General features: G+C 37.6%; 1 protein-coding gene across 1 annotated transcript in view; it reads right to left on the reverse strand.

Annotated features, from left to right (window-relative positions):
- MBTD1 (mbt domain containing 1) overlaps nt 1–22,429 on the reverse strand; it is a 56,127-nt gene that overhangs the window by 29,551 nt on the left and 4,147 nt on the right. The window contains exons 2-5 of the mRNA XM_012661544.1: nt 8,550–8,751; nt 4,442–4,575; nt 2,985–3,099; nt 2,084–2,166 (exon numbers count right to left, since the gene is read on the reverse strand). Coding sequence (XP_012516998.1) covers nt 2,084–2,166; nt 2,985–3,099; nt 4,442–4,575; nt 8,550–8,703 — 486 coding nt within the window. The 5' untranslated portion in view covers nt 8,704–8,751. The remainder of the gene's footprint in view (nt 1–2,083; nt 2,167–2,984; nt 3,100–4,441; nt 4,576–8,549; nt 8,752–22,429) is intronic.

Below are 22,429 nucleotides of genomic sequence, written 5' to 3' on the forward strand. Positions count from 1 at the left end.
TAGTTCCATTGAAGCAACTTGACAGCACCTTAGGATATTCCTTCAAAGTCCCATAACTTGGACTTCTCAGTCCTATGCCTCGAGTATGCCACACCAAAGGTCCATAGGGAGAAATTTTGAATATTTAACACGAATACTGGAAGTTGTTCTAATAGTTGGAGAGAATGCCTCTGTAGACGCCACTTTGTCAACCCTACTGTGAGAGACAGCACAAAGGCCCCTGCAGCCACGTGGGAGAAAGCACCCACGGCCACCACTCAATACTGCACCGTCATGTCTAGGGCCTACTTCTGACAGACCTAAAACACCGAAAAGTTACTCTGGAGAGTGGTAAACACTACATTCTACGTTGAAACCACTCATTATATTTAAATAATAATTAAACAAGCTGGTGTGTTGTGCAGGAACAGACAAGATACCTACAGGGCATGATTACCAGGAACATTCTGAGGGTGGGTGAATAAAATCAAACTTCAGGCAGCACAATGATGGGGATACTTGACCTCAAGGAAAGAGTTCTGATGTCATTTATGTTTGAATGGGTCAACTCTAATATTGATGTTTAACCCTTTGGAGGGGAGTTATTCCTCTTAAATGATTTTAAGTGAGTCAATTACAAGCTGAACTTGGGTGAGTAATTCACATCTCAGTATTAAATATCTATCACCATCTTCTATTTTATAGCAAGTATCTTGGCTTGTCAAAAATCAGGAGGAAATAAAGTTTTCTTAATGACTATGTGTTCTCTGCAATAGCAAACTCTCCCCTTGAATTAACAGACCCTTTTTCAAGGTGTTAAAACTCACCAACACTGCGGTGTTTACAGCTCATCTTATATTCAAACTCACCTACTGGGGGGCAAAGGGTCATCAACTTAGGTGAGGGACAAAGCATTTAGCATTACAGGGGCTGGGAGGCAGTGGGAGGAGTTTAGAAAGTGGGCAAGCCACCCAGAGAGGTGATGGAGCTTCCTGTGCCTTCTGGACCCCCGCTTTGGCACAAAGGAGGTGGACCAGGCCTGCTGAGGTGAGGAAGAAGACTGAGAGTTAAAAGACTGTGGCAGAGATGGGCTCCTAGCAAGAAAGGAAGCCTGGAAGGAAATCAGAGGGATGGGGGTAGGGGCTGGAAGGGGGTCGAGCTATTTCTTCTAGAAGCACTTTAATGAGGTCAAAGGCTACATGGGGGAGGAGGGTAAAGGAATTAGAAGGGACATAGTGGATTTCTCACTTTTTATGATTTTCTGATTTCAGAGGGGGAGTGCTTTTTGGGATCATCAGGTCTGCAAAATGGCACAGACACTGCCCTGTACGTAGCTGAGCGGAGCTTCTCCTAGGAGGTTCTCACGGTTCATTGCCTCTGTTCTGCTTACATGGTTTCCCTATTCTTGCAGAGCTTTCCATCTAGGCTCTACCTGGTTAGTTTCTGTTTATTCTTTCTGGGTTTTTATTTTCCTCTTTGTTTTTTAAGGTTCAGTTTACATTCCTTGTTATGTCTCCCTGTCATACTGTCTACTCACCTATTCTCCGTTGCACTAGTATCCAATGAAGAATACCTTTTCAAAGGGTTTCTCATGATATATATCACATATTTCAACTCACAATACTATATTATTAATAGTTTCTTCTTTGTTTTTGTGATTTTACATTTGCAGACAAAAATACCACTGGAAGAAAGATCCTTAATTTTTTTGAATTATCAGGTCAAACCACAGATTTAGGTAACATACATGATAGATGGTTTCTATTGGGTTGAACCAAATGACATTGTCAATATGTAACTATTTTTGATATACAAAACTAGCAATTTTGTATGGTTCAACTTAATATGAAAATTGAATAAGACTAGTACTTTTCCCTTGTTTAAAAATAATTTCAAATTGCAATTTCTTTGTAGGGAGCTTTTACTTATAAAACTTACAGAAGTTATTTTTAGCAATTAATAAGTATAATAAAAGAGAAGTAGTTCAATGACAACATATAAAACAAACATTTTCTAAAGATAAGATGCTCGGTGTTATTGTACCTTTAGATCTAAACAATGAGTAAGCATTTTAAAATAAGAAGGTGAGAAATTCCATACTTACATGTTTAAAACAGGTGACTGGAGCTGCTATAAAGCTATTGCTATTTATGTAGTTACCCCAGCTGAAACCTTCCATGGAGACTGCTGAAATAAAACAAATTTAGATATATTACAATTCTTAAATCTTTTATTTATAAGAAGGCTATTATTGTTAAAATGTGAAAGGACATAAAATTAATTTAGCTCCTTTAAAGAAAGTTTTCTTCTTTTCTGTAAGAACTGAAGAACTTCTCTAAATAACATGAACTTTAGCTTATATCATATTGGCAAACAAACAGCAATTTCTTTAAATATATAACGCATGCTCCTTGGCAATCGAAATACAAGCTCTCCAGTTAGGAAGAGAAAAGAACAGCTGAGAGAAGTGTCCAGAATAACAAATACTGCTGTGGCTGCTGCTGTGTTTTATTCCCACTCAGCTCTTACTATGTATCTCAGTGAGTTATCTACCCAATATCTACCATGTAATACCTCCACTAGGGTTTTTAATTGCTTTACTTCCTACTTACCTCTTTACCTTTGTACCCATATTAAGAATCTTCCATTAGAAATGGTCCTTTCCTCAATCTCTATTACTTTCCTCTCCTTAATCCCTTTAAAGCCTGTGAAATGTCCTGTTATCTCTACAATGCTGCCTACCATCCACAGCATAGAGTATCAATACATAAAAAATAAATAATAAACCAATGAAAAAAAATTAAGGCAATTGTGACAAGCACTGGAGCTTGTGCATGCAACTATCTCTTCAGAGTAATTTATTGAAACCAAAATCACCGTCAGGAAGGGTAGAATCATAATGTGATTAACAGGGCACAGAAATAGCTTAGTTAAACAGAATGCAAAATTAAAATGTCATTAATTAAAACTAAATGAATCAATATCAAATATTTCACCTCTGTTACCTGCTTTTGTCTTTGCTTGATTTTGCAAGGTAGCTTGATACTGAGCATATGCGGCAAGTTTAGCAACTAAAGGTTGTTTCTGAAGAACTTTTGCTTTCTTTGTTGGAGGCTTACCCTAAAACAAGAAGAGTTAAGTAAATAGGATTCTTTTTTACCCCCCCGCCATTGAAATTTAACTTGATTGCACACTACTCATTCTGCTTAAGTAAACATTGAGGGTTTAGAAAATTATTAAAGCAGAGGAAACATACAAGAAATTTTAACATGAGAAATTTTTTCTGGAGTTCTGCTACAATGTACGTATCTAATATGAGTAGCAGAGCTGGCATAGACTAAAATAGCAATATGCAAATTAATATGTTAATAAAAAATTATATCCCATAAGATGTTAAAATATAGGCTGTGGTGGATACTCGATTCCTTCTTATAGTAGATAGAACCAGTGGTTATTCACTCATGCAGGCTGCCAAGCATTGCTATTTATATGGTAAGAGAAGATAATTTAATGTTCAAAGAGCAAGTGACTGAGGTTTATACCTTTAGTGCTAACGCAAAAGATCAATGACAAAATGATCATGGGCCAAATTCACAGTGTGACAAACTGCCATCCATTTGGGTACAGACCACTGCTCAGGATCTTTAGGTACTGTCTATCTGAAATATAGAAATACATCTAAGTGATGTATTTCCTTTATTTGGAGGATTTAAATAACCCTTTCAGTACTATATAATGATCACAATAATAAATTAAATGAGAATAAGAATGTGATCATCCAATAAAAGATGTTGCAAAAATCAGTTATGTAATGCCTTTAAAAAGTTGTTTATATGCTATAATGGTAATAACAACTTAGTCAAATGACCAAGTCTCCAGTTGTTTTGTAGCATAGATTAAAACAGGCCATGATGTACATTTAAAGCAAGATGACTTTCTTTCCATACCATGAATGTTTTCAAAAAGATTAGTTAGAGTAACCAAATACATTTGGTCAAAGTATCAAATGGGTTGTACTCAAAAGTACAAAGCAAGGATGATGGTTAACATACAACCAGAGATTAAATTATTTTCCCCCAAATGTTAAAGATTCTATCTTGATGTTAACTCAAAAGGAAACAAGGGGGGAAACGAAAATGGCTTCAGTTTCTGTATATAAAAAGGTGTTCACTGTATTTATACTTATTTGCAAAAAGAATGGGTATTTTTAATTCACTTACATAAAAAATTCATTTTATTCTGGATAGTTTGTCATGTCCGCTTAAAATATGTCATGTCCGCAATTTTATATACAGAACAAACTTTGGGGCTTACACATTTCCTAAAAATGGAGGGTATAAAATAATAACTGGCCAATTGCGCAGAGGTGGAGTGCAGTGAATCACAATCAAATGACAGATAAAAACAGTGAAAGCAATAGAAATAACACATATAAAGAATAAGAAGGTTTCTGTACCGTTACCTGAAGTCTGGCCAAAATGCTTGCCTTCTTGGAATTTGACGAATAGCTTCTTGAACATGAAACGCTACAGAAACGCTTTGTTTTAGAGTAAAAAGCATCTCGCACGCCAACCATCCCACACATCTCACAGGTAGCTAATTAATAAAATAAAAACACTGCTGTTATGATCATATAATAAAATCAATCTTTATCTAACAGTTTAACAAAGGTTTTTCCAACTATCTAAAGGTTTTAATTTAAAAATTTCTTCTATCTCCCATACAAATGATAGAGACACCTACATAAAAGTTAGAGAGAGCACTGGTATAATTCCATGGTGAGAGGCTCTAGAAGGTCTGATAATAGAGCTTGAACTCTGAAAAGGCTTTAAAAAGGGTCAAAAGGCACATATATATATCAAATATATCAGCTTCAACTAACATTTCTTTTTTTTTTGAGACGGAGTCTCACTCTGTTGCCCTGGCTAGAGTAAGTGCCGTGGCGTCATCCTAGCTCACAGCAACCTCAAACTCCTGGGCTCAAGCGATCCTACTGCCTCAGCCTCCCAAGTAGCTGGGACATGCCCGGCTAATTTTTTCTATATATTTTTAGTTGTCCAATTAATTTCTTTCTAATTTTAGTAGAGACGGGGTCTCGCTCTTGCTCAGGCTGGTCTCGAACTCCTGAGCTCAAACAATCCGCCCGCCTCGGCCTCCCAGAGAGCTAGGATTACAGGCGTGAGCCACCGCGCCCGGCCAACTAACATTTCTTTAGTGCTTATCACGTGCCAGGCATTTCCATATACACTATGAATCCCAGCTTTTGAAAGGATTATAAACAAAAGATGAAATGACGTGCAACACAACGGAAGATTAACACAAAGTATAGCATAAGACTTTAAAATACTGCAAAGAGGCCGGGTGTGGGGGCTCACACCTATAATCCTAGCCATTTGGGAGGCTGAGGTGGGAGGAATGCTTGAGGCCAGGAGCTTGAGACCAGCCCAAGCAAGAGTGAGACTCCATCTCTACAAAAAATTGAAAAATTAGTCAGGCATGGTGGCTCGAGCCTGTAGTCCCAGCTACTAGGGAGCTAAGGCAGGAGAATAGCTTGAGCCCAGGAGTTTGAGGTTGCAGTGACCTATGATGACACCACAGCACTCTACCCAGGGCGACAGAGACCCTGTCTCAACAAACAAACAAAAACACCCACAAAAGTTGAAACCTAAAAAGAGCTAACAGTTAGAAAAAATGCTAAGGGCAATACGAGGATTCTTTCAAGTTATGTTTAGCGGACAAGAAGGAAGAAACAGGTTCAAATCTTGAGGTAGGCACTGTATTATTAACCAATGATAGCAGAAAACAGTAGAACTCTTTGACTATTATTGTATAATAGACAATAATCAGAAAGGCAGAATCAGAAGAACAAGGTTCACAAGAACTGAAGTTCAAAAAAGATAAACAGGAAGTAACATAGCAAATAATTGCCTTCATGAGTCAAAGTCTCTATCCAAACAGGTAAGCTGGAGGGACTGGTTATGTAACCAGTGCAGTTGGCCCTCTGTATCTGTGGGTTCTGTATCTATGGATTCAACCAACTGTGGATTGAAATGATTTGGGAAAAAATATTGTGTTCGTATTGAACGTGTACAGACTTTTTGTTCTTGTCATTATTCTCTAAACAATATAGTATAACAACTATTTTTTTTTTTTTTTTTGAGACAGAGTCTCACTCTGTTGCCCGGGCTAGAGTGAGTGCCGTGGCGTCAGCCTAGCTCACAGCAACCTCAAACTCCTGGGCTCAAGCAATCCTACTGCCTCAGCCTCCCAAGTAGCTGGGACTACAGGCATGCGCCACCATGCCCGGCTAATTTTTTCTATATATTTTTAGTTGTCCAATTAATTTCTTTCTAATTTTAGTAGAGACGGGGTCTCGCTCTTGCTCAGGCTGGTCTCGAACTCCTGAGCTCAAACAATCCGCCCGCCTCGGCCTCCCAGAGAGCTAGGATTACAGGCGTGAGCCACCGCGCCCGGCCGTATAACAACTATTTACATAGCATTTATATTGTATTAGATATTATAAGTAATCTAGAGATAATTTAAAGTATACGGTAGGATATGCATAGGTTATACGTAAATACTACCTCATTTTACATAAGGGACTTGACCATCTGTGAATTTTTGTGTCTGCAGGAGGTCTTGGAAACAATCCCCCATGGATACTGAGGGTCACCTGTACTTATAAATCCATGAGAAATCATGGAATAAAGATAAAGTATCAAAAGATTAGAGATGAAGAAAAGGTGTCTCATGGGAGAAAAAAAGGAGTGGTTTCCTGTTGTAAAATTCTAGAACAGATAGTTAAAAAGGTTCCTGACCACTCAGATAAAAAAGTTGCAATCCCAAAGAGACAGTGAATCTTTGCCAAGGAGACACATGACAAATGAGAATTCCCATGACTAGGATGCAAGCTCCATCAGGACAGGGACCTTATTCTGTGTTCTTCTCTGTATCTTTAGTATTTAAAACAGATGCTCGTATACATAAAGCTTCAACAAACCTTATTTCCTTTTATGATGAGATTACCAGACTGATATAACTAAATCATGGTAAGAATACATAGTAATAGGAGTTGACACATTTGATAAACTCCGTCATACAGCTTTGTCAATTAGGATTGAGAAATTTCAGCTGGAGTAGAAGACACCCAGGTAGGTTTTAACTGGTAGGATGACCACACCTAGTGGGTTCTGATAAATAAAGTGAAGTTTTTTGATATGGTCTGTAAGAATCTGTACCAGACTCTGTGCTGTTCAACTTTTTAATCAAAAGACTAGAATAGGACCAACAGGGCAGAATTATAACTGAAAATGATATAAAACTGGAAGATTAGATGACAAAACATTTAACATTAGATGACAGAATTAGCAATCAGAAATTTCTAAGACCAAAAGTTAATTGACAAAAACGTTACATGGAGAGACTCAAAGTCCTCCACCTTGGGATTAAAAAATCAACTGCAAAAGCGTAAGACTGGTTTAAATCAGTTTAGCTTATGTGATAAAGATCAAAGGACATCAGTTATTTTCAAGTTCAGTATTATTTTCAAAAAAGCTAAAGCAATTTTGGTGGCACAAATGGAAATACAGTGTTCTGGAAAAGGAAGATAAAGGCTGAACTTTCTTCTGTGCTCACATAGGGTGAACGATCATTTGCCTGAGGTGTTTTCCAGGATGTGGGACTTTCAATGGCAAAACCAGGACAGTCCAAATTAATCAGGACAAACTGTCATCCTACTACCACATAATCTGAAGTATCAGAAGAAAGTGATCACAGTATCAATGAATTAAATCACTGTGATACCATGAGAACTGGGTGAAGCAAATACGGTTCTTTGGGTGTGCCCTGGAAACACACTAGAACTAAGTGCCACCTCCCCCAACTACCCAGCCACTTCTGACCACAGGACTGTTCTTAGAACCAAGTGGTCTAGTGTGGAGAAAAGAGATATCATTAGAACAAGGATTATAATTAGTCTATGTGGCTTTAAAAAACAAAAATAAGACCAAAAGATAAAAGTTGGAGCAAGGATAGTTTTGGTTCAATATAAAGAATATTCTAGTAATTAGAGATACTAAAAAATGAAACTGTTTTCTGAGTCAGAGACTACTCTATCACTGTAAGTTTTAAAACAGAAAACTTCTTATAAGCAGTTGTTATAGGGCTGGGTGTGGTGGCTCACGCCTGTAATCCTAGCACTCTGGGAGGCAAAGGTGGAAGGACTGCTTGAGGTCAGGAGTTTGAGACCAGCCTGAGCAAGAAACTGAGATCCTGTCCCTATTAAAAAAAATAGAAAAATTAGCTGGGCGTCGTGCTGCAAGCAGGTAGTCCCAGCTACTCAGGAGAGGCTGAGGCAGGATGATTGCTTGAGCCCAGGAGGTGGAGGTTGCAGGGAGGTACAAGGACGCTACTGCACTCTACCTGGGGTGACAAAGCGAGACTCCATCTCAAAACAAAAACAGAAACAAAAGCAAAAAACCCAAAATAAACAAACAAAAATCCTAAGGAGGGGAAGTGACAGAAGAAATCAAATGAAAACACACCCTCGACATGGAGGCTAAAATACTCACCCATTCCTGATTTACCATCTGGGTATGTGTAGACTTGTCCATTGTTTTTGATAATTGGGAGACTAGAAGGTAAAGGAGCAACTTCCTCCTCACTCTCCTCAGAGCTGGAGCTGCTACTTGTGTCCTCACTGCAGCTATCATAACCGTCGAACATCCCGAACCAGTCTCTGCTCTTTCTTTTGGGTTGTGAAGAATGTTGAATCTTTGAAGCAGAAGAAACCAGTAACACATGACACAGTGTTCATATACATCACCTAAAAGACCTTAGCACAAATTCTGGCAAATGAGATTTGACAAATGTCAATCTACCCCTCAGAAATGATCATTTTATTTTATAATGAAAAGTTAAAAATGAAGTCCTCTACTTCCATAAGGAACAAATATATTAGCTATCATGTTAGCTAATAAGATTAATAATAATAATGATTAAAAGAACACTGAATGTTAATCAGACCATCATGTAACTCAAAGTTTGCCTTAAAACTAGATGTGTCACTTCTCTTCCATAAAAAAATTAGATCAGATTTCTTTAAAAAAAAAAATTGTGGTAAAATACACATAACAGATGATTTCTTAATTTGCCTTTCATCTCTAAAACTAAATTTCTATACCATTTTAGAGTATCCAGAAATAGAAATGATTTTAAAAATCATTCCTAAGAGTTCTGGAGGGATTAATAGAGAATTTAAAATTCTAGACACAATTTTTAGACATTAACTATTTCAAAAATTGTAGGAGATAGACACTATATCCTCTTTAGTGAATGCTGCTCCTATATCTCCTCCAAAAGATGCTCCCTCATTCAAGTTACAAAAAAACAAAGAAAAAACTAATACTTCTACTGCAACCCTTCCCAAAATAAATCCCAGAACTTCAGGTTTGGTGAGAATAAACTCAAAAGAAAAGGAAAAACAACTGAACGGTATCTAAAATTAAAAAAAAACCAACCCAACCATTACTAAACATGTAGTGAGTTATAACTAGAAATATGCAAACTATCGACCAAAGAATCTTTAGGGTTTCGCACCTATCCTTATTCTTTTGCTTCAGTTAATATATTTTTTTCAAATCTTACACCTTGTACTCAATTTCTTTTCTGGCTAGTTCACCTTCTTGATGGTATTCCATGACCAATAATAATGAAGCTGAAAGCTATTGTCCAGAGCTTGACAAGATACAATCATCCAAATGCACCTCTTAGCTTTATGGAATAAACTGAGAATTTTCATTTTCAGGCATTAAACATTTGCATTGAGATGAGAAACTGATTTTCAGTTGTATCAACTATGAAAGCAACAAAAACTGATTTCTTAGTCCACACAATGGAAATATTATAGTCCCAAAGAAGTCCCCTTGGAAGGTTCTATACATGTTCTAACAATGTTGCCACAACCCCCAAACTGTTTTTAGTATCTTCTTTTAGAACTCTTTTTTTTCCAGACAGGGTCTTGCTCTGTTGCCCACGCTGGAGTGCAGTGGCGTCATCATAGCTCACCGCAACCTCAAACTCCTGGGCTCCAGTGATCTTCCTGTCTCAGCCTCCCTAGTAGCTGGTACTAGACGCGTGTGCTACCATGCCTCCCTAATTTTTCTATTTTTTTTTTTTTTTTTTGTTTTGAGACAGAGTCTCACTGTGTTACCCAGGCTAGAGTGCCATCGCGTCATCCTAGCTCACAGCAACCTCAAACTCCTGGGCCCAAGCAATCCTTCTGCCTCAGCCTCTCAAGTAGCTGGGACTACAGGCATGCACCACCATGCCCAGCTAATTTTTTCTATATTTTTAGTTGTCCGATTAATTTCTTTCTATTTTTAGTAGAAACGGGGTCTCGCTCTTGCTCAGGCTGGTTTCGAACTCCTGAGCTCAAACAATCCGCCCGCCTCGGCCTCCCAGAGTGCTAGGATTACAGGCGTAAGCCACCACGCCCGGCCTAATTTTTCTATTTTTTTGTAGAAACAGAGTCTTGCTCTTGTTCAGGCTGGTCTCAAACTCCTGGCCTCAAGCGATCCTCTGGTCTTGACCACTCAAAGTGCTAGGATTACAGGCTTCAGCCACTGCCCCCAACCTAGAACTCTTTTTTAGACTCAATTTTGAAAAGAAAAACTTATTGTTTGTGGTCACTTCAGAATTACTCCCTCTTTTCCCAACAACAGTTTTCACTAGCTTGATCATCCATCTCATTCAGCATATTTGGCTGGATAACTTTTAGGTATGTCTACAAATCAAAGATATCTTCAAAGAATCAAGATGTGCTACCACCAGGAGATTTAAAAAGAATAAATCAGACCCTGAAGGCAATTCCAAAAGAAAAGTTCTAACAACATTCTGAACTGATCAGGTGGCGGAGACACCGCCACCTGGACAACCCTCATTTAGACACAGTGTGGTGCTATGAACACAGAATTCTGAAAGACCTGGGTTTGAAACTCAGCTTTGCCATTTATTAGCTGTGAACTTGAGCAAGTTCTGAGTTTCTTCTCTTATTCATTCCACAACTACTTATCAAGCATTGTGTGTCTCACAGTAGCTAAGGTTAAAGACAGTATGGTACACAGAGCAGACAAGACCCATGGTTCTCACAAAGGTTGTAGGCTACTGGCAGGAGTAAACCAAGAAAGGCCATAGGATGACAGAGGAACTCTGGCAGGGGCAGTCAGCTGAGATTCAGTGGTGATGAAAGGCCTCAGTGAGATAAGACTATGAGGACAAAAAGGGCAGCCACTTGAAAATCTAGTGCTGGAATATTCTAGATGAAGGAAAGAGCAAGACAGAGGCTTTCAGGCTAGAATAAATTTGGTGCACTGAAAGGCCAGTGTGGCTGGTGCCCAGTGTGAGCGGTGTGGGAGACGAAGTTCCAGGAGAATGAGGTGGCCAGATCATGAGGGCCCTTGTAGGCCAGGGTAAGAAATTGATTTTTTTCCTAGAGACAATGGGAAGATATTATGAACTATTTATCACAGTGCCTGGACAACACACTTAATAAACATTGGACTCATGTAGCTCACCTTCATGTAGAGGTGACCTTCTATATCCATAGTTTTCATATAGGCTTGTCTACTATGTAGCCAGCTCAGTTAGCAGACATGCATGTTTATTGACTCTTAAATGTCAACCCAGAGTATCTTATTCTGACTCTACTTTCAGAGAATACAACCTTAAAATTTCAGGGGATCAATGATTACAGACACCTTGGATTCAATAATTTTAGGTTGTCAACATTTGTTTAAAAAAGCACCATGATCGAGTATGTTTGGGAAATTTTCCTTACTTCAAGATCTTTTGGAACCTTTAATAAGCTTATGAACATTATGATGATTAAAAAGGGATATATAGTATACCACCTTTTCCAAAACATCTTGAAGGACTAACGTTTTAAGGAAATGTTCTCTGATTTTCTCCATGGTTCAAGCACGCAAAGAAAATGATCATCTGTACGACACAAGGGGAATAAGCCCCTGGATGCACCCAGCCTGAGGCCTCTCACTGTCCCAAGTATTGTAGGGAAGAATATATTGATATACTGATAATTCAGGGCATACTAGTTGGGAAGCTGAGATTCTTCTCAGGGAGTGCTGTTCGAGTGCAGTTCTCTAAGTATTTTTTTCTTATGTTTATATAGATTACTAGTGAACCACATATGTAAACTGTAATTGATTCACCCTATGTACAAGTTACCATTTATTTACTATGGGGGAGCTTAACTGCAAACTCCTGCATTGGACTAAAATTCCTGAAAGAGGCTGCACCTTCAATGACAGTCTGGGTGGGAAAAAACCTGAGTATATACAAAGAGGACCTACAAGGGAGCCTTTCCTGTCCACGCTCTGGGTGGAAAGGTTTCTCTGGGATTTTGTAATCACAGGCCTGCCCTCATAAGTAAGTGTGAGGTTGTAATTTTCCCTCCCCTCTATGGTCAGGAAATCCCCAGGCCAAGAAATTAAAGTGGTTGTAGACCACTAGTACCCCTTTATATTCAGCAGAAGCAATCCTAAATTATATCATGAAATAGTCACCTACAATTCAGGCCTTTCAAGCATTCCCACAGACTTTATGAAATACGAGTATACAGTCAAATATCAAACGTAATAAGTAATTTACCGTGAACAAGTGTCAGCAGAAATAAATTAAGAATACCAAATACTCTGGGCACTGGAATCGTCAGAGATAGAATATAAAATAACCATATATGAACTGTTAAAGATGAAATAAAATATTATCGAAAAATGAGCAAAGGTATAAAACAAACATCAACTGATTAGACATGGCTGAAAAGAATTAGAAAAATGGAAGATAAATGTTAAGAAAAACACCCAAAACACAGCAAAGAAAAATAGGAAAATGGAAAATAAGAGGTTAAAACAAGAGGATAAAATGTAAAGATCTAATAAATGTCTAGTAAGAATTCTTAAAGGACAGAATATGGACAACAGAGAAATGTAATACTGAATGGGATACTGGCTGAGAATTTTGCAGAAATGAGAACATGAATTCACAGATAGAACTATATGTAAATTAAATACAACAAAAAGATATCCACATCTAAAGGGATCACAGTAAAACTGCACAATACCAAACAGAAGATTTAAAAAGTAATCAATCAGCACAGTGAAGCTCAGTAGTAAACAAACCCAACTCAGGCACACTTAGTCTGATCAGTTGCTTAGCACCTAATCATTTAATATGAGTAGACAGGCAAGGATCATTCATCATTCGAGAAATGCCTCTAAGAATGTGAAAGACTTAAAGAAATCTCCAGGAAAAAAGAATCTGTAAGAAACAGAAGCAATGTAGGGAACAAAAGAAAATGCCAAAAGATGTAACTAATTCTTCAAGGATGTAAGAATAGGATACTATCAGAGAACAAGACAGATCTTGGAATTTAAAAACAAAAGAGGTAAACAATAAATTCAATAAATGAATGACGAAGTCCAGGAAATCTTTCAAAAAGCATGCGTGTGTGTATACATGAGCCAAAAACCTGTACAAGAGGAAAAAAATAAGAGTTCAACTTAAAAGACCCAAAATCCAATTAATAGAGACAATCAAGAAAGAGAAAACAGGTGGGAAAAAAGTTGTATAAAAGAAAAAAATACAAAAGAAAATCCCAGGACCAAAATATAGTTTCTATACTTAAAGAGACCATATAAGCCCAGCTTACTGACTTAAAAAAAATCTATACCAAGGTGCATCATTATAACAATTTTAGAACTCTGCCAATAAAGATACTAAAAGCTTCAATACTATGCCCACATAAAAAGAGAAGGGAATTGGAATATCAGTGGGCTTCTCAACAGCAAGACTGATAAAAGTAATACTTCAAACTTCTAAAGGAAAAAAATTCTTATCAGAAGATTTATACTCAAAGCTCCAAGTGAAAATTAATGAGAATAAAAACGAAAAGAAGAAAAAAAATGAAAGCAAAAGCTGCTTCTTTGAGAAGAGCAATAAAACCAATAAACTTCATATCAGAGATAGGAGAAAAAAGAAGACACAAATTTTCCAATATCATGAATGAGAGAAGTGACATCACTACAGATTCTACAGATATTAAAAGGACAATAAGAATATTACCAAGCACCTTATGCAATAAATTTGACAACTTGGATGAAATGGACACATTCTTTGAGAGATATAAACTCAAATGTCATTCTTTACTACATGTACTCAAGAAACTAAATTTGTAGTTATGAATCTTCCCACAAAGAAAACTCCAGGCCCAGAGAGCTTCACTGGGGAATTCTACTTCAGAAATATTACTGATTCTACACTGACTCTTCCAAAAAACTAAAGAGGATGGAACAGTTTCCAACTCCTCTTATCACGCCCAGCATTACTTTGATCCCCAAACCAGACAAAGTCATTACAAGAAAACTACAGAACAATATCCTTTACGAATACAAGATGCAAACATTTTTAAGAAGATTTTAGCAAATTGAACCTAACAATATATAAACAAAATAATATAGCATGACCAAGTGGGTTTCTTCCAGGAATGCAAAACTAATTCAACATTTGAAAATCAATAAATTCGCCTTATTAACAGACTAAAGAAAGAAAAGCCACATGATCACTTCAAGAGATGCAGAAAATGCATTTGACAAAATTCAATATCGATTCCTGATAAAACCCTCAGTAAACCAGGAAAAGTAAACTTTCTCACCTGATACAGGGCATTTAGGAAAATCCTAAAGCTAGCATGATACTTAACGGTGAAAGGCTGTATACTTTCCCCCTAAGATTGGGAACAAGGTCAGTATGCCTACTTTGGGCACTTTTGTTCAACACTGTACTAGAGGTGCTAACCATTGTAATAAGGCAAGAAAAAGAAATAAAGGACTCTAAACTGGAAAGGAAGGAGTAAATACATCTTTATTCCCAGAAATTCTATATAATTGTCTATGTAGAATATCTGATGATACCTATGAAAAGCTATTTGGGCTAATACATGAGTTTAGCAAGGCTGGAGTACAGATTATTAATATACAAATATCAGTTGTGTTTCTATACACTAGTAACAACCAACCAGAAATTGAAATTTAAAAACACTATTTACAATACCATAAATGTTGCTTAAAGAATTAAAGAAAGAACTAAACAAATGGGGAAATGTATCATGTTGATGGATCAGGAAAATTAATATTGTTAAAATGACAATCCTTTCCAAATTGATTTAAAGATTTAACACAATCCAATGAAAATCAAAGCAGATTTTTTTGGTAAAAAAATTGATAAGCTGATTCTAAAATTTCACATGAAATTGCAAAGGACCTAGAATAACCAGAACAGATTGCAAAAGAACAAAGTTCAAAGATTTAGGCTTCCTGACTCCAAGATATATTACAAAGCTACAGTAATCAAGACAGGGATTTTGGAATGAATACAAACGGACCAACAAAACACAAATAGATTCATATGTATACAGTCAACTGACTTATTCTTTTTTTGTTGAGACAGATTCTTCCTCTCTCCCCCCAGGTAGAGTGCAATGATGTCATCACAGCTCACTGCAACCTCAAACTCCTGGGTTCAAGCTATCCTCCTGAGTAGCTGAGACTACAGGTTTATACCAAGATGCCTGGCTAATTTTTCTATTTTTAGTAGAGATGGGGTCTCATTCTTTCTCAGGCTGGTGTCCTGAGCTCAAGTAATCCTCCCACCTCAGCCTCCCAGAGTGGTAGGATTACAGGTGTGAGCCACCACACCAGGCAGTCAATTGACTTTTGACAAGGGTGAAAAGGCAATCTGGTGGAGAAAAAATAGTCTTTGAACAAATGGTGCTGAAACAATGAGCTATTCATATGCCAAAAACAAAAAACAAAAAAACCCTTTGATCCATACCTCACATCACATACAAAAATTAACTAGAAATGGATCACAGACATAAATCTAAGAGTTACAACTATAAAACTTCTTAAAAAAACTCATGACCTTGGGTTAAGCAAAAAGTTTTAAGCTATAATATCAAAAGTATGAACCATAAAAGAAAAACCTGATAAACTAGGTATCAAAATAAGAACTTTTGCTCTTTGAAAGACAATGTTAAGAGAGTAAGACAAGCACAGACTAGGAGAAAATATTTGCAAATCGTCTATCTGATAAAGGATTTGTATCTAGAATACAAAAAGAAGTATCAAAACTCAATAACGCCACTGCTCTCTAGCCAGGGCTACAGAGCGAAGCTCTCTCTCAAAAAAAAAAAAAAACAAAAAAACAAAAAAACCCCCAAAACCCTCAATGACTGAAACAACTCAATTAAAAAAAAAATCACACAAAAGATCTCAACAGACAATTCAAAGAAGATATACAAACGGCAAATGAAGACATGAAAAGATGCTTAACTTCATTGGTCAAATGCAAATTAAAACCATGAGATATTGTTGTTACACATGTGTTAAAATGGCTAAAATTACAAAAAATTCTATAGTCAGTGTGGCAAATGAACTCTCATACACTGTAGATGGGAATGTAAAATGGTACAAGTGCTTTGGAAAACAGGCAGTTTCTTAAAAAGCTAAACATATACCACCTACCACCCATTTCACTCTTAGGTATGTAACTAAGAGAAATGAAAGCATATGTTCACCCAAAGACACACACATACACACACACACACATATAAAATAAATGGTCATAACCCCAAACTGGAAACAACCTAAATGTCCATGAACAAGTGACCGAATAAACAAATTGTGGTATATCCATATAATGATTTTGCTACTCAGCGATAAAAAGGAATGAATTATTAATACACACAACATGGATAAACCTCGAAATAATTATGAGTAAAAGCCAAGCAGAAAGTCTTAATATGACTTTTACACAGAATTCTAGAAAATGCAAACTAGTGTATAAATACAGAAAGCAGAACAGTAATTACCTGGGGATGAGGTGGGGGCCAGGGTGGGAAGGAGTTAAAAGGAGCGTGAAGAAATTTTTGGAGATAATAGATAGGTTCATTGTCTAGATTGTGATGATGGTTTCAGGAGTGTATACCCATGTTGAAACTAATCAAATTGTATACTTTAAAATATGTGTTTAATTTTGTCGAATTTTACTTCAATAAAGCTATTTAACAAAATCTATACCCAGCCAAATTATCAACCGATTCTAATGGTAGTATAAAGACATTTTCAGATATTGCCCCTGAAGCTCCCTCAAAAAAACTTAGGTCAGCCCGGCGCGGTGGCTCACGCCTGTAATCCTAGCTCTCTGGGAGGCCGAGGCGGGTAGATCGCTCAAGGTCAGGAGTTCGAGACCAGCCTGAGCAAGAGCGAGACCCCGTCTCTATCAAAAATAGAAAGAAATTCTCTGGACAACTAAAAAAATATATATAGAAAAAATTAGCCGGGCATGGTGGCGCATGCCTGTAGCCCCAGCTACTCGGGAGGCTGAGGCAGGAAGATCGCTTGAGCCCAGGAGTCTGAGGTTGCTGTGAGCTAGACTGAAGCCACAGCACTCTAGCCCTGGCAACAGAGTGAGACTCTGTCTCAAAAAAAAGAAAGAGCAAATGTCTACTTACATAAACTGAGTAATATATTTATTTTTCATAAAGCTTAATATATTAAATTTAAATTGCTGTCCTCTATTATAAGATCATGTCCTTTCTATTTTCTTTAAGGATAGTAATAGGCTTTTACTATAAAATATTTAACTTTTTACTTATATATTACAGAAGTTCCAGTAATACAAAGAACATCTGGATACCCTTTACCACGACTGACCAGTTATTACCATTTTGCCCCATTTATTCTTGTATTTTTTCCTACCTGAACCGTTTGTGAATACTTGACGTGCTTCAAGCCCCTTTACCTCCAAATCAGGGCTGGAAGTATAGCTCGGCGTTTCTCAGCCTCGGCAGTACTGACATTGTGAGCCAGGCAATGCCTTGCTGTGGGGGGCGAGCCTACGCAATGTACGATGTCTAGCATCACTGCTGGCCGTTAACACTCCCTTTGCTCCCTTGTCACAACCAAAAATGCCTCCGGGCATTACCAATGTCCCCTGGGAGACAAAACCACCCCAGTTGAGAACTGTGCCTGATAATAAAGACAATTCTCTTACATAATCACAGGTCAGCTATTATCTTCAAGAAATTTAACAGTAACCCAATAGTTTCATCTAAGCTACCATTCATATTCCAGTTTTGTCAACTGACTGAATAACATCCTTTGTGAGACTTTTCCTTCAGTTCAGGATCACATATTTTGTCATGTCCCAGTCTTTAAATCTGGAAGGAGACTTTGTCTTTTTTTTTTTTTTTTGAGACTTTGTCTTTCTTAATGTGTGTTGTCTTGGCCAGGAGTGGTGGCTCATGCCTGTAATCCTAGCACTCTGAGAGGCCAGAGCTGGAGGACTGCCAGGAGTTTGAGACCAGCCTAAGCAAGAGCAAGACCCCTGTCTCTACAAAAAATAGAAAAATTAGCCAGGTGTTCATGGCATGTGCCTGTAGTCCCAGCTACTCAGGAGGCTGAGGCAGAAGGATCGCTCGAGCCCAGGAGTTGGAGGCTGCAGTGAGCTATGGTGACACCACTGCACTCTACCTGGGGTGAACCGTGTCTCAAACAACAACAAAAACCCTAAAAAACAACAAAAAAAAGAAACTGAAAAAACCCGCCCCAAATAAAACATTTGATGTCTTTTAAGAATGCAGTCCCTTCTTTTAAAAAAACTTTTCTTTAAGAACAGTTATAGATTTACAGATAAACTGAAAACATACTACGGAGTTCCCATGTACCCGCTTCCCCTTTAACATCTTACATTATTGTACATTTGTTACAATGAAACAATCCCGATACATACACTCTGTCATCAACTAAAGTCTATACTTTATTCAGATTTCTTTTATTTTTACCTAATGTTCTTTTTCTGTTCCAAGATCCTACATTACATTTAGTCATCATGAATCTTCACATGTAAGTCTTCATTACATAAGTCATAAGACTCCTCTGGGTAGTGAAAATTCCTCAGCTTTTCCTGTTCTTTGATGACCTGAACAGTTTTGAGGAACACTGGTCAGGTATTTCGTTGACTTCTTTTATTGGGATTTGTCTGACAGTTTCCTCATGAGGGAGCTGGGGTTGTTTTTTGGGAGGTACGCTGCAGAGATAAAGTGCCACTTGTATTACATCATCCCAAGGATACATACTGCCAACGTGACTTATCACTGTTGATGCTGACTTTGATCATCTGATTGAGGTTGTGTTGATCATGTTTCTCTACTGTGCAGTTACCCTTAATCCCCTGCCAAACTGTACTCTTTGGAACAAAGTGACTATGTGCAGCCCACACTTACGGAGCAGGGAGTTATGCTTCCCTCCTTGAGAGCGGAGTATTTATATAAATTATTTGGAATACTTCTGCACAGATTTCCTCCCTTTTTTGAAAAAATCAGGATGTCCTCATTTTTGGTTTGAGGTTTTCTCATGCTTAGTTTCAAGTTGTACTACCTAACTGATGCCGTCTTTCTCAGGGTATCAAATCCAGAGGCATGATGTTCATCTGCCCCCTTGGTGGTTACCTTATTCGATCACCTTGTCTAGGTATGGTCTGGTTTCTCCACTGTATTTTTACTCTTTTCTTTCTTTTAATAAGCAATCCGGGGGGAGACACTTAAAGATCCATGCCAATATTCTGCTCATCAAAATTTGACTCGAGACTTAGCATTCAGTGATGATACTTGCCCAACTTTTAACTAACTGTGATGATTTTCCAACCCCAGCATTCCCTCTATATTCATTACTCACCATTTTTCTGTAAGGAACAGCCCTCTTTTTTCTCTTATTTATGTATTTATTTATTATGGGTATCAACCCAGGGATTTATACTTCTCAATGTTTTTTTTTTGAGACAGAGTCTCCCTCCTTTGCCCGGGCTAGAGTGAGTGCCGTGGCGTCATCCTAGCTCACAGCAACCTCAAACTCCTGGGCTCAAGCAATCCTTCCGCCTCAGCCTCCCGAGCAGCTGGGACTACCGGCATGTAACACCATGCCTGGCTAATTTTTTCCATATATTTTTAGTTGTCCGATTAATTTCTTTCTATTTTTAGTAGAGACGGGGTCTCGCTCTTGCTCAGGCTGGTCTCGAACTCCTGAGCTCAAACAATCCGCCCGCCTCGGCCTCCCAGAGTGCTAGGATTACAAGTGTGAGCCACTGCGCCTGGCCTACTTTTCAATGTTTTTAATTCATTATTGTTCTTAATTATTTGGGGGCTTAAACTGTCCCAGATTGGGCCAGTGAGAGGCCCTTCAAGCCGACTGACTCCTGTGTCATTCTGACGTGCCTTACCACTTTTTGAGCAATTCCTTACTTTCCGCCACAAGATATTCCAGGCTTATCTTCAAATCATTTCTCTGTCTCAACCCTGGAATAAAACATTTCTCCAGAGTGCTTTGGTTTCTTTAAGTGGGGAATGATTTTAGAAATAAAGATCTAGGTGCTCCATGTGCTCACTGCTATCGGGGTATGTCTTTGCTTCTGGGCCTTTTCAGTGGACACACTAAGAATGTATTCATACACATATGTGACATATGTATACACACATATATTTTACCAAATTGTGAGTTCATACGTAAACCTCCAATTCCAATCATTTCCACAGAGCTTTTTTCTCTCTTTCCCATGTCATATTTGTCTCTTCTTTCACAGTGAAAACACTGGCTCACAAAATCAACATATCTACTCATTTGTTCAATCCTTTGACACATCTGAATAGTTACAGAAGCACTACATCTGTACCCCTACAAAAAACCAAATCACTATTTCTTTGCAGTCACTTTTTCCCAGATTGAGGGACAGAGTATTGAGTTTAACAGTTATTTGGATTAGTTATTTATTTCCCCCTTCTTCAGTGTGGTTATATTACTGATTTGAAATAAGCTGGGTTTAGTTTGCTTTTGGTTTTTAGTCTCTTCCATCATCATCCTTATTGAATTAATTTCATTTTTGGGGGACTATCTGGAAAACCATCATGTTTGCAAAAATAAAGAACTATACAGGAAGGCATAACTCAAACAAATGTCACTTCCTTCTCTGCCTCACAACCCACTCTTGTAGGTGGGTAACTAACTTTATCGCCTTCTGGTTCCCCCTTCTTGTGTAAGTTTTGAAAAAGTAAAGAGGTATACGTATGCTTTCTTATTTCCTCTTCTTTCCTGTGAACATATGATATGGTGTTCCTTAATATCAAAGTGGAAGTGCAGCGCCCTTTTGCTTTTTGCAATTTTTTTGGTATGGGACCTACTAAAGTTTTCCTAATCTATGGACAATTTTTGTGAATCTTCTGTCTTTAAAGAGAGTATATTCTCTATTCTTAAGAAAATACCTGAAGATCTGCTTTATTATGGTGTTTAGATCTTTTATATTCTTATTTATCCACTATACCTATCTTATGCTAAGTGTCAAAGTCTCCTATTTTTAGTGTTTCTTTTTGTTTCTCATTGCATTTCCTAGAGTTTTTGCTTTATACAGATTATTGCGGTGTTTTTTGGTGCATGTTTATTTACAAATGTTATCTCTTTGTTGTGAATCATGATTTTCAGCATTATAAATTTTCCTCCTTTAGTGCTTTTTTGGTTTGACTTCTACTTTGGTATCAGTACTGTTAATCCTGCATTCTTCTGGCTTCTATTTGCCTGGTTTATCTTTGTCCATCCCTTTAATTTTAGTCTTTGTGAGGGTCTGTTGTTATAAAGTTGGGTTTTGATTTTTGAACCAATTTTAAAAATCTTTCTCTTTTGGTTGGGGAGAGAGAGCTCATTGAAATGTTTAATCTCAATTCTGTCATACTATTTTATAATTACTGTATGCATTATGTAATATCTACCATTTTTTTCCCATTCCAGGATGGTTTTCTCTGTCCCTTTAAAAATTTCTCAGTGTTTTGAAAGGTTTGTATTTTTTTTCCCTAGTACTTATCTTTGTGCTAACATCTTTTATAGTACCTAGAATCTTTTTTCTTACCTAATCTTTTCTATTTGATCTTTCCATTTTAGATGGTATCCTCTGACTCCCTTATAATAAACTACAGTTATTAATCTCCTTCTAGTTTTCCCTTTTCTTTCCCTTTCCCCTCCTGTTTTTTAGTTGCATTCTTTCTACTTTGTTGGAACACAGAATGTTTATGTACTATTCTATCTGTGTCCCTACTCTTCGTTTTAATCTTAGCTCAAAAAGATATATAAAATACTTACTGCCAGTCTTTTTGCAGAATATTTACCATTTTTTAGATGAAGCTAATCTTTTTTTTTTTCTTTTATTGAGACAGAGTCTCACTCTGTTGCCCAGGCTAGAGTGCCGTGGCGTCAGCCTAGTTCACAGCAACCTCAAACTCCTGGGCTCAAGCGATCCTCCTGCCTCAGCCTCCCGAGTAGCTGGGACTACAGGC

Source organism: Propithecus coquereli, unplaced genomic scaffold (genome assembly GCF_000956105.1).
Source record: "Propithecus coquereli isolate 6110/MARCELLA unplaced genomic scaffold, Pcoq_1.0 Scaffold119, whole genome shotgun sequence".
Classification (NCBI taxonomy): domain Eukaryota; kingdom Metazoa; phylum Chordata; class Mammalia; order Primates; family Indriidae; genus Propithecus; species Propithecus coquereli.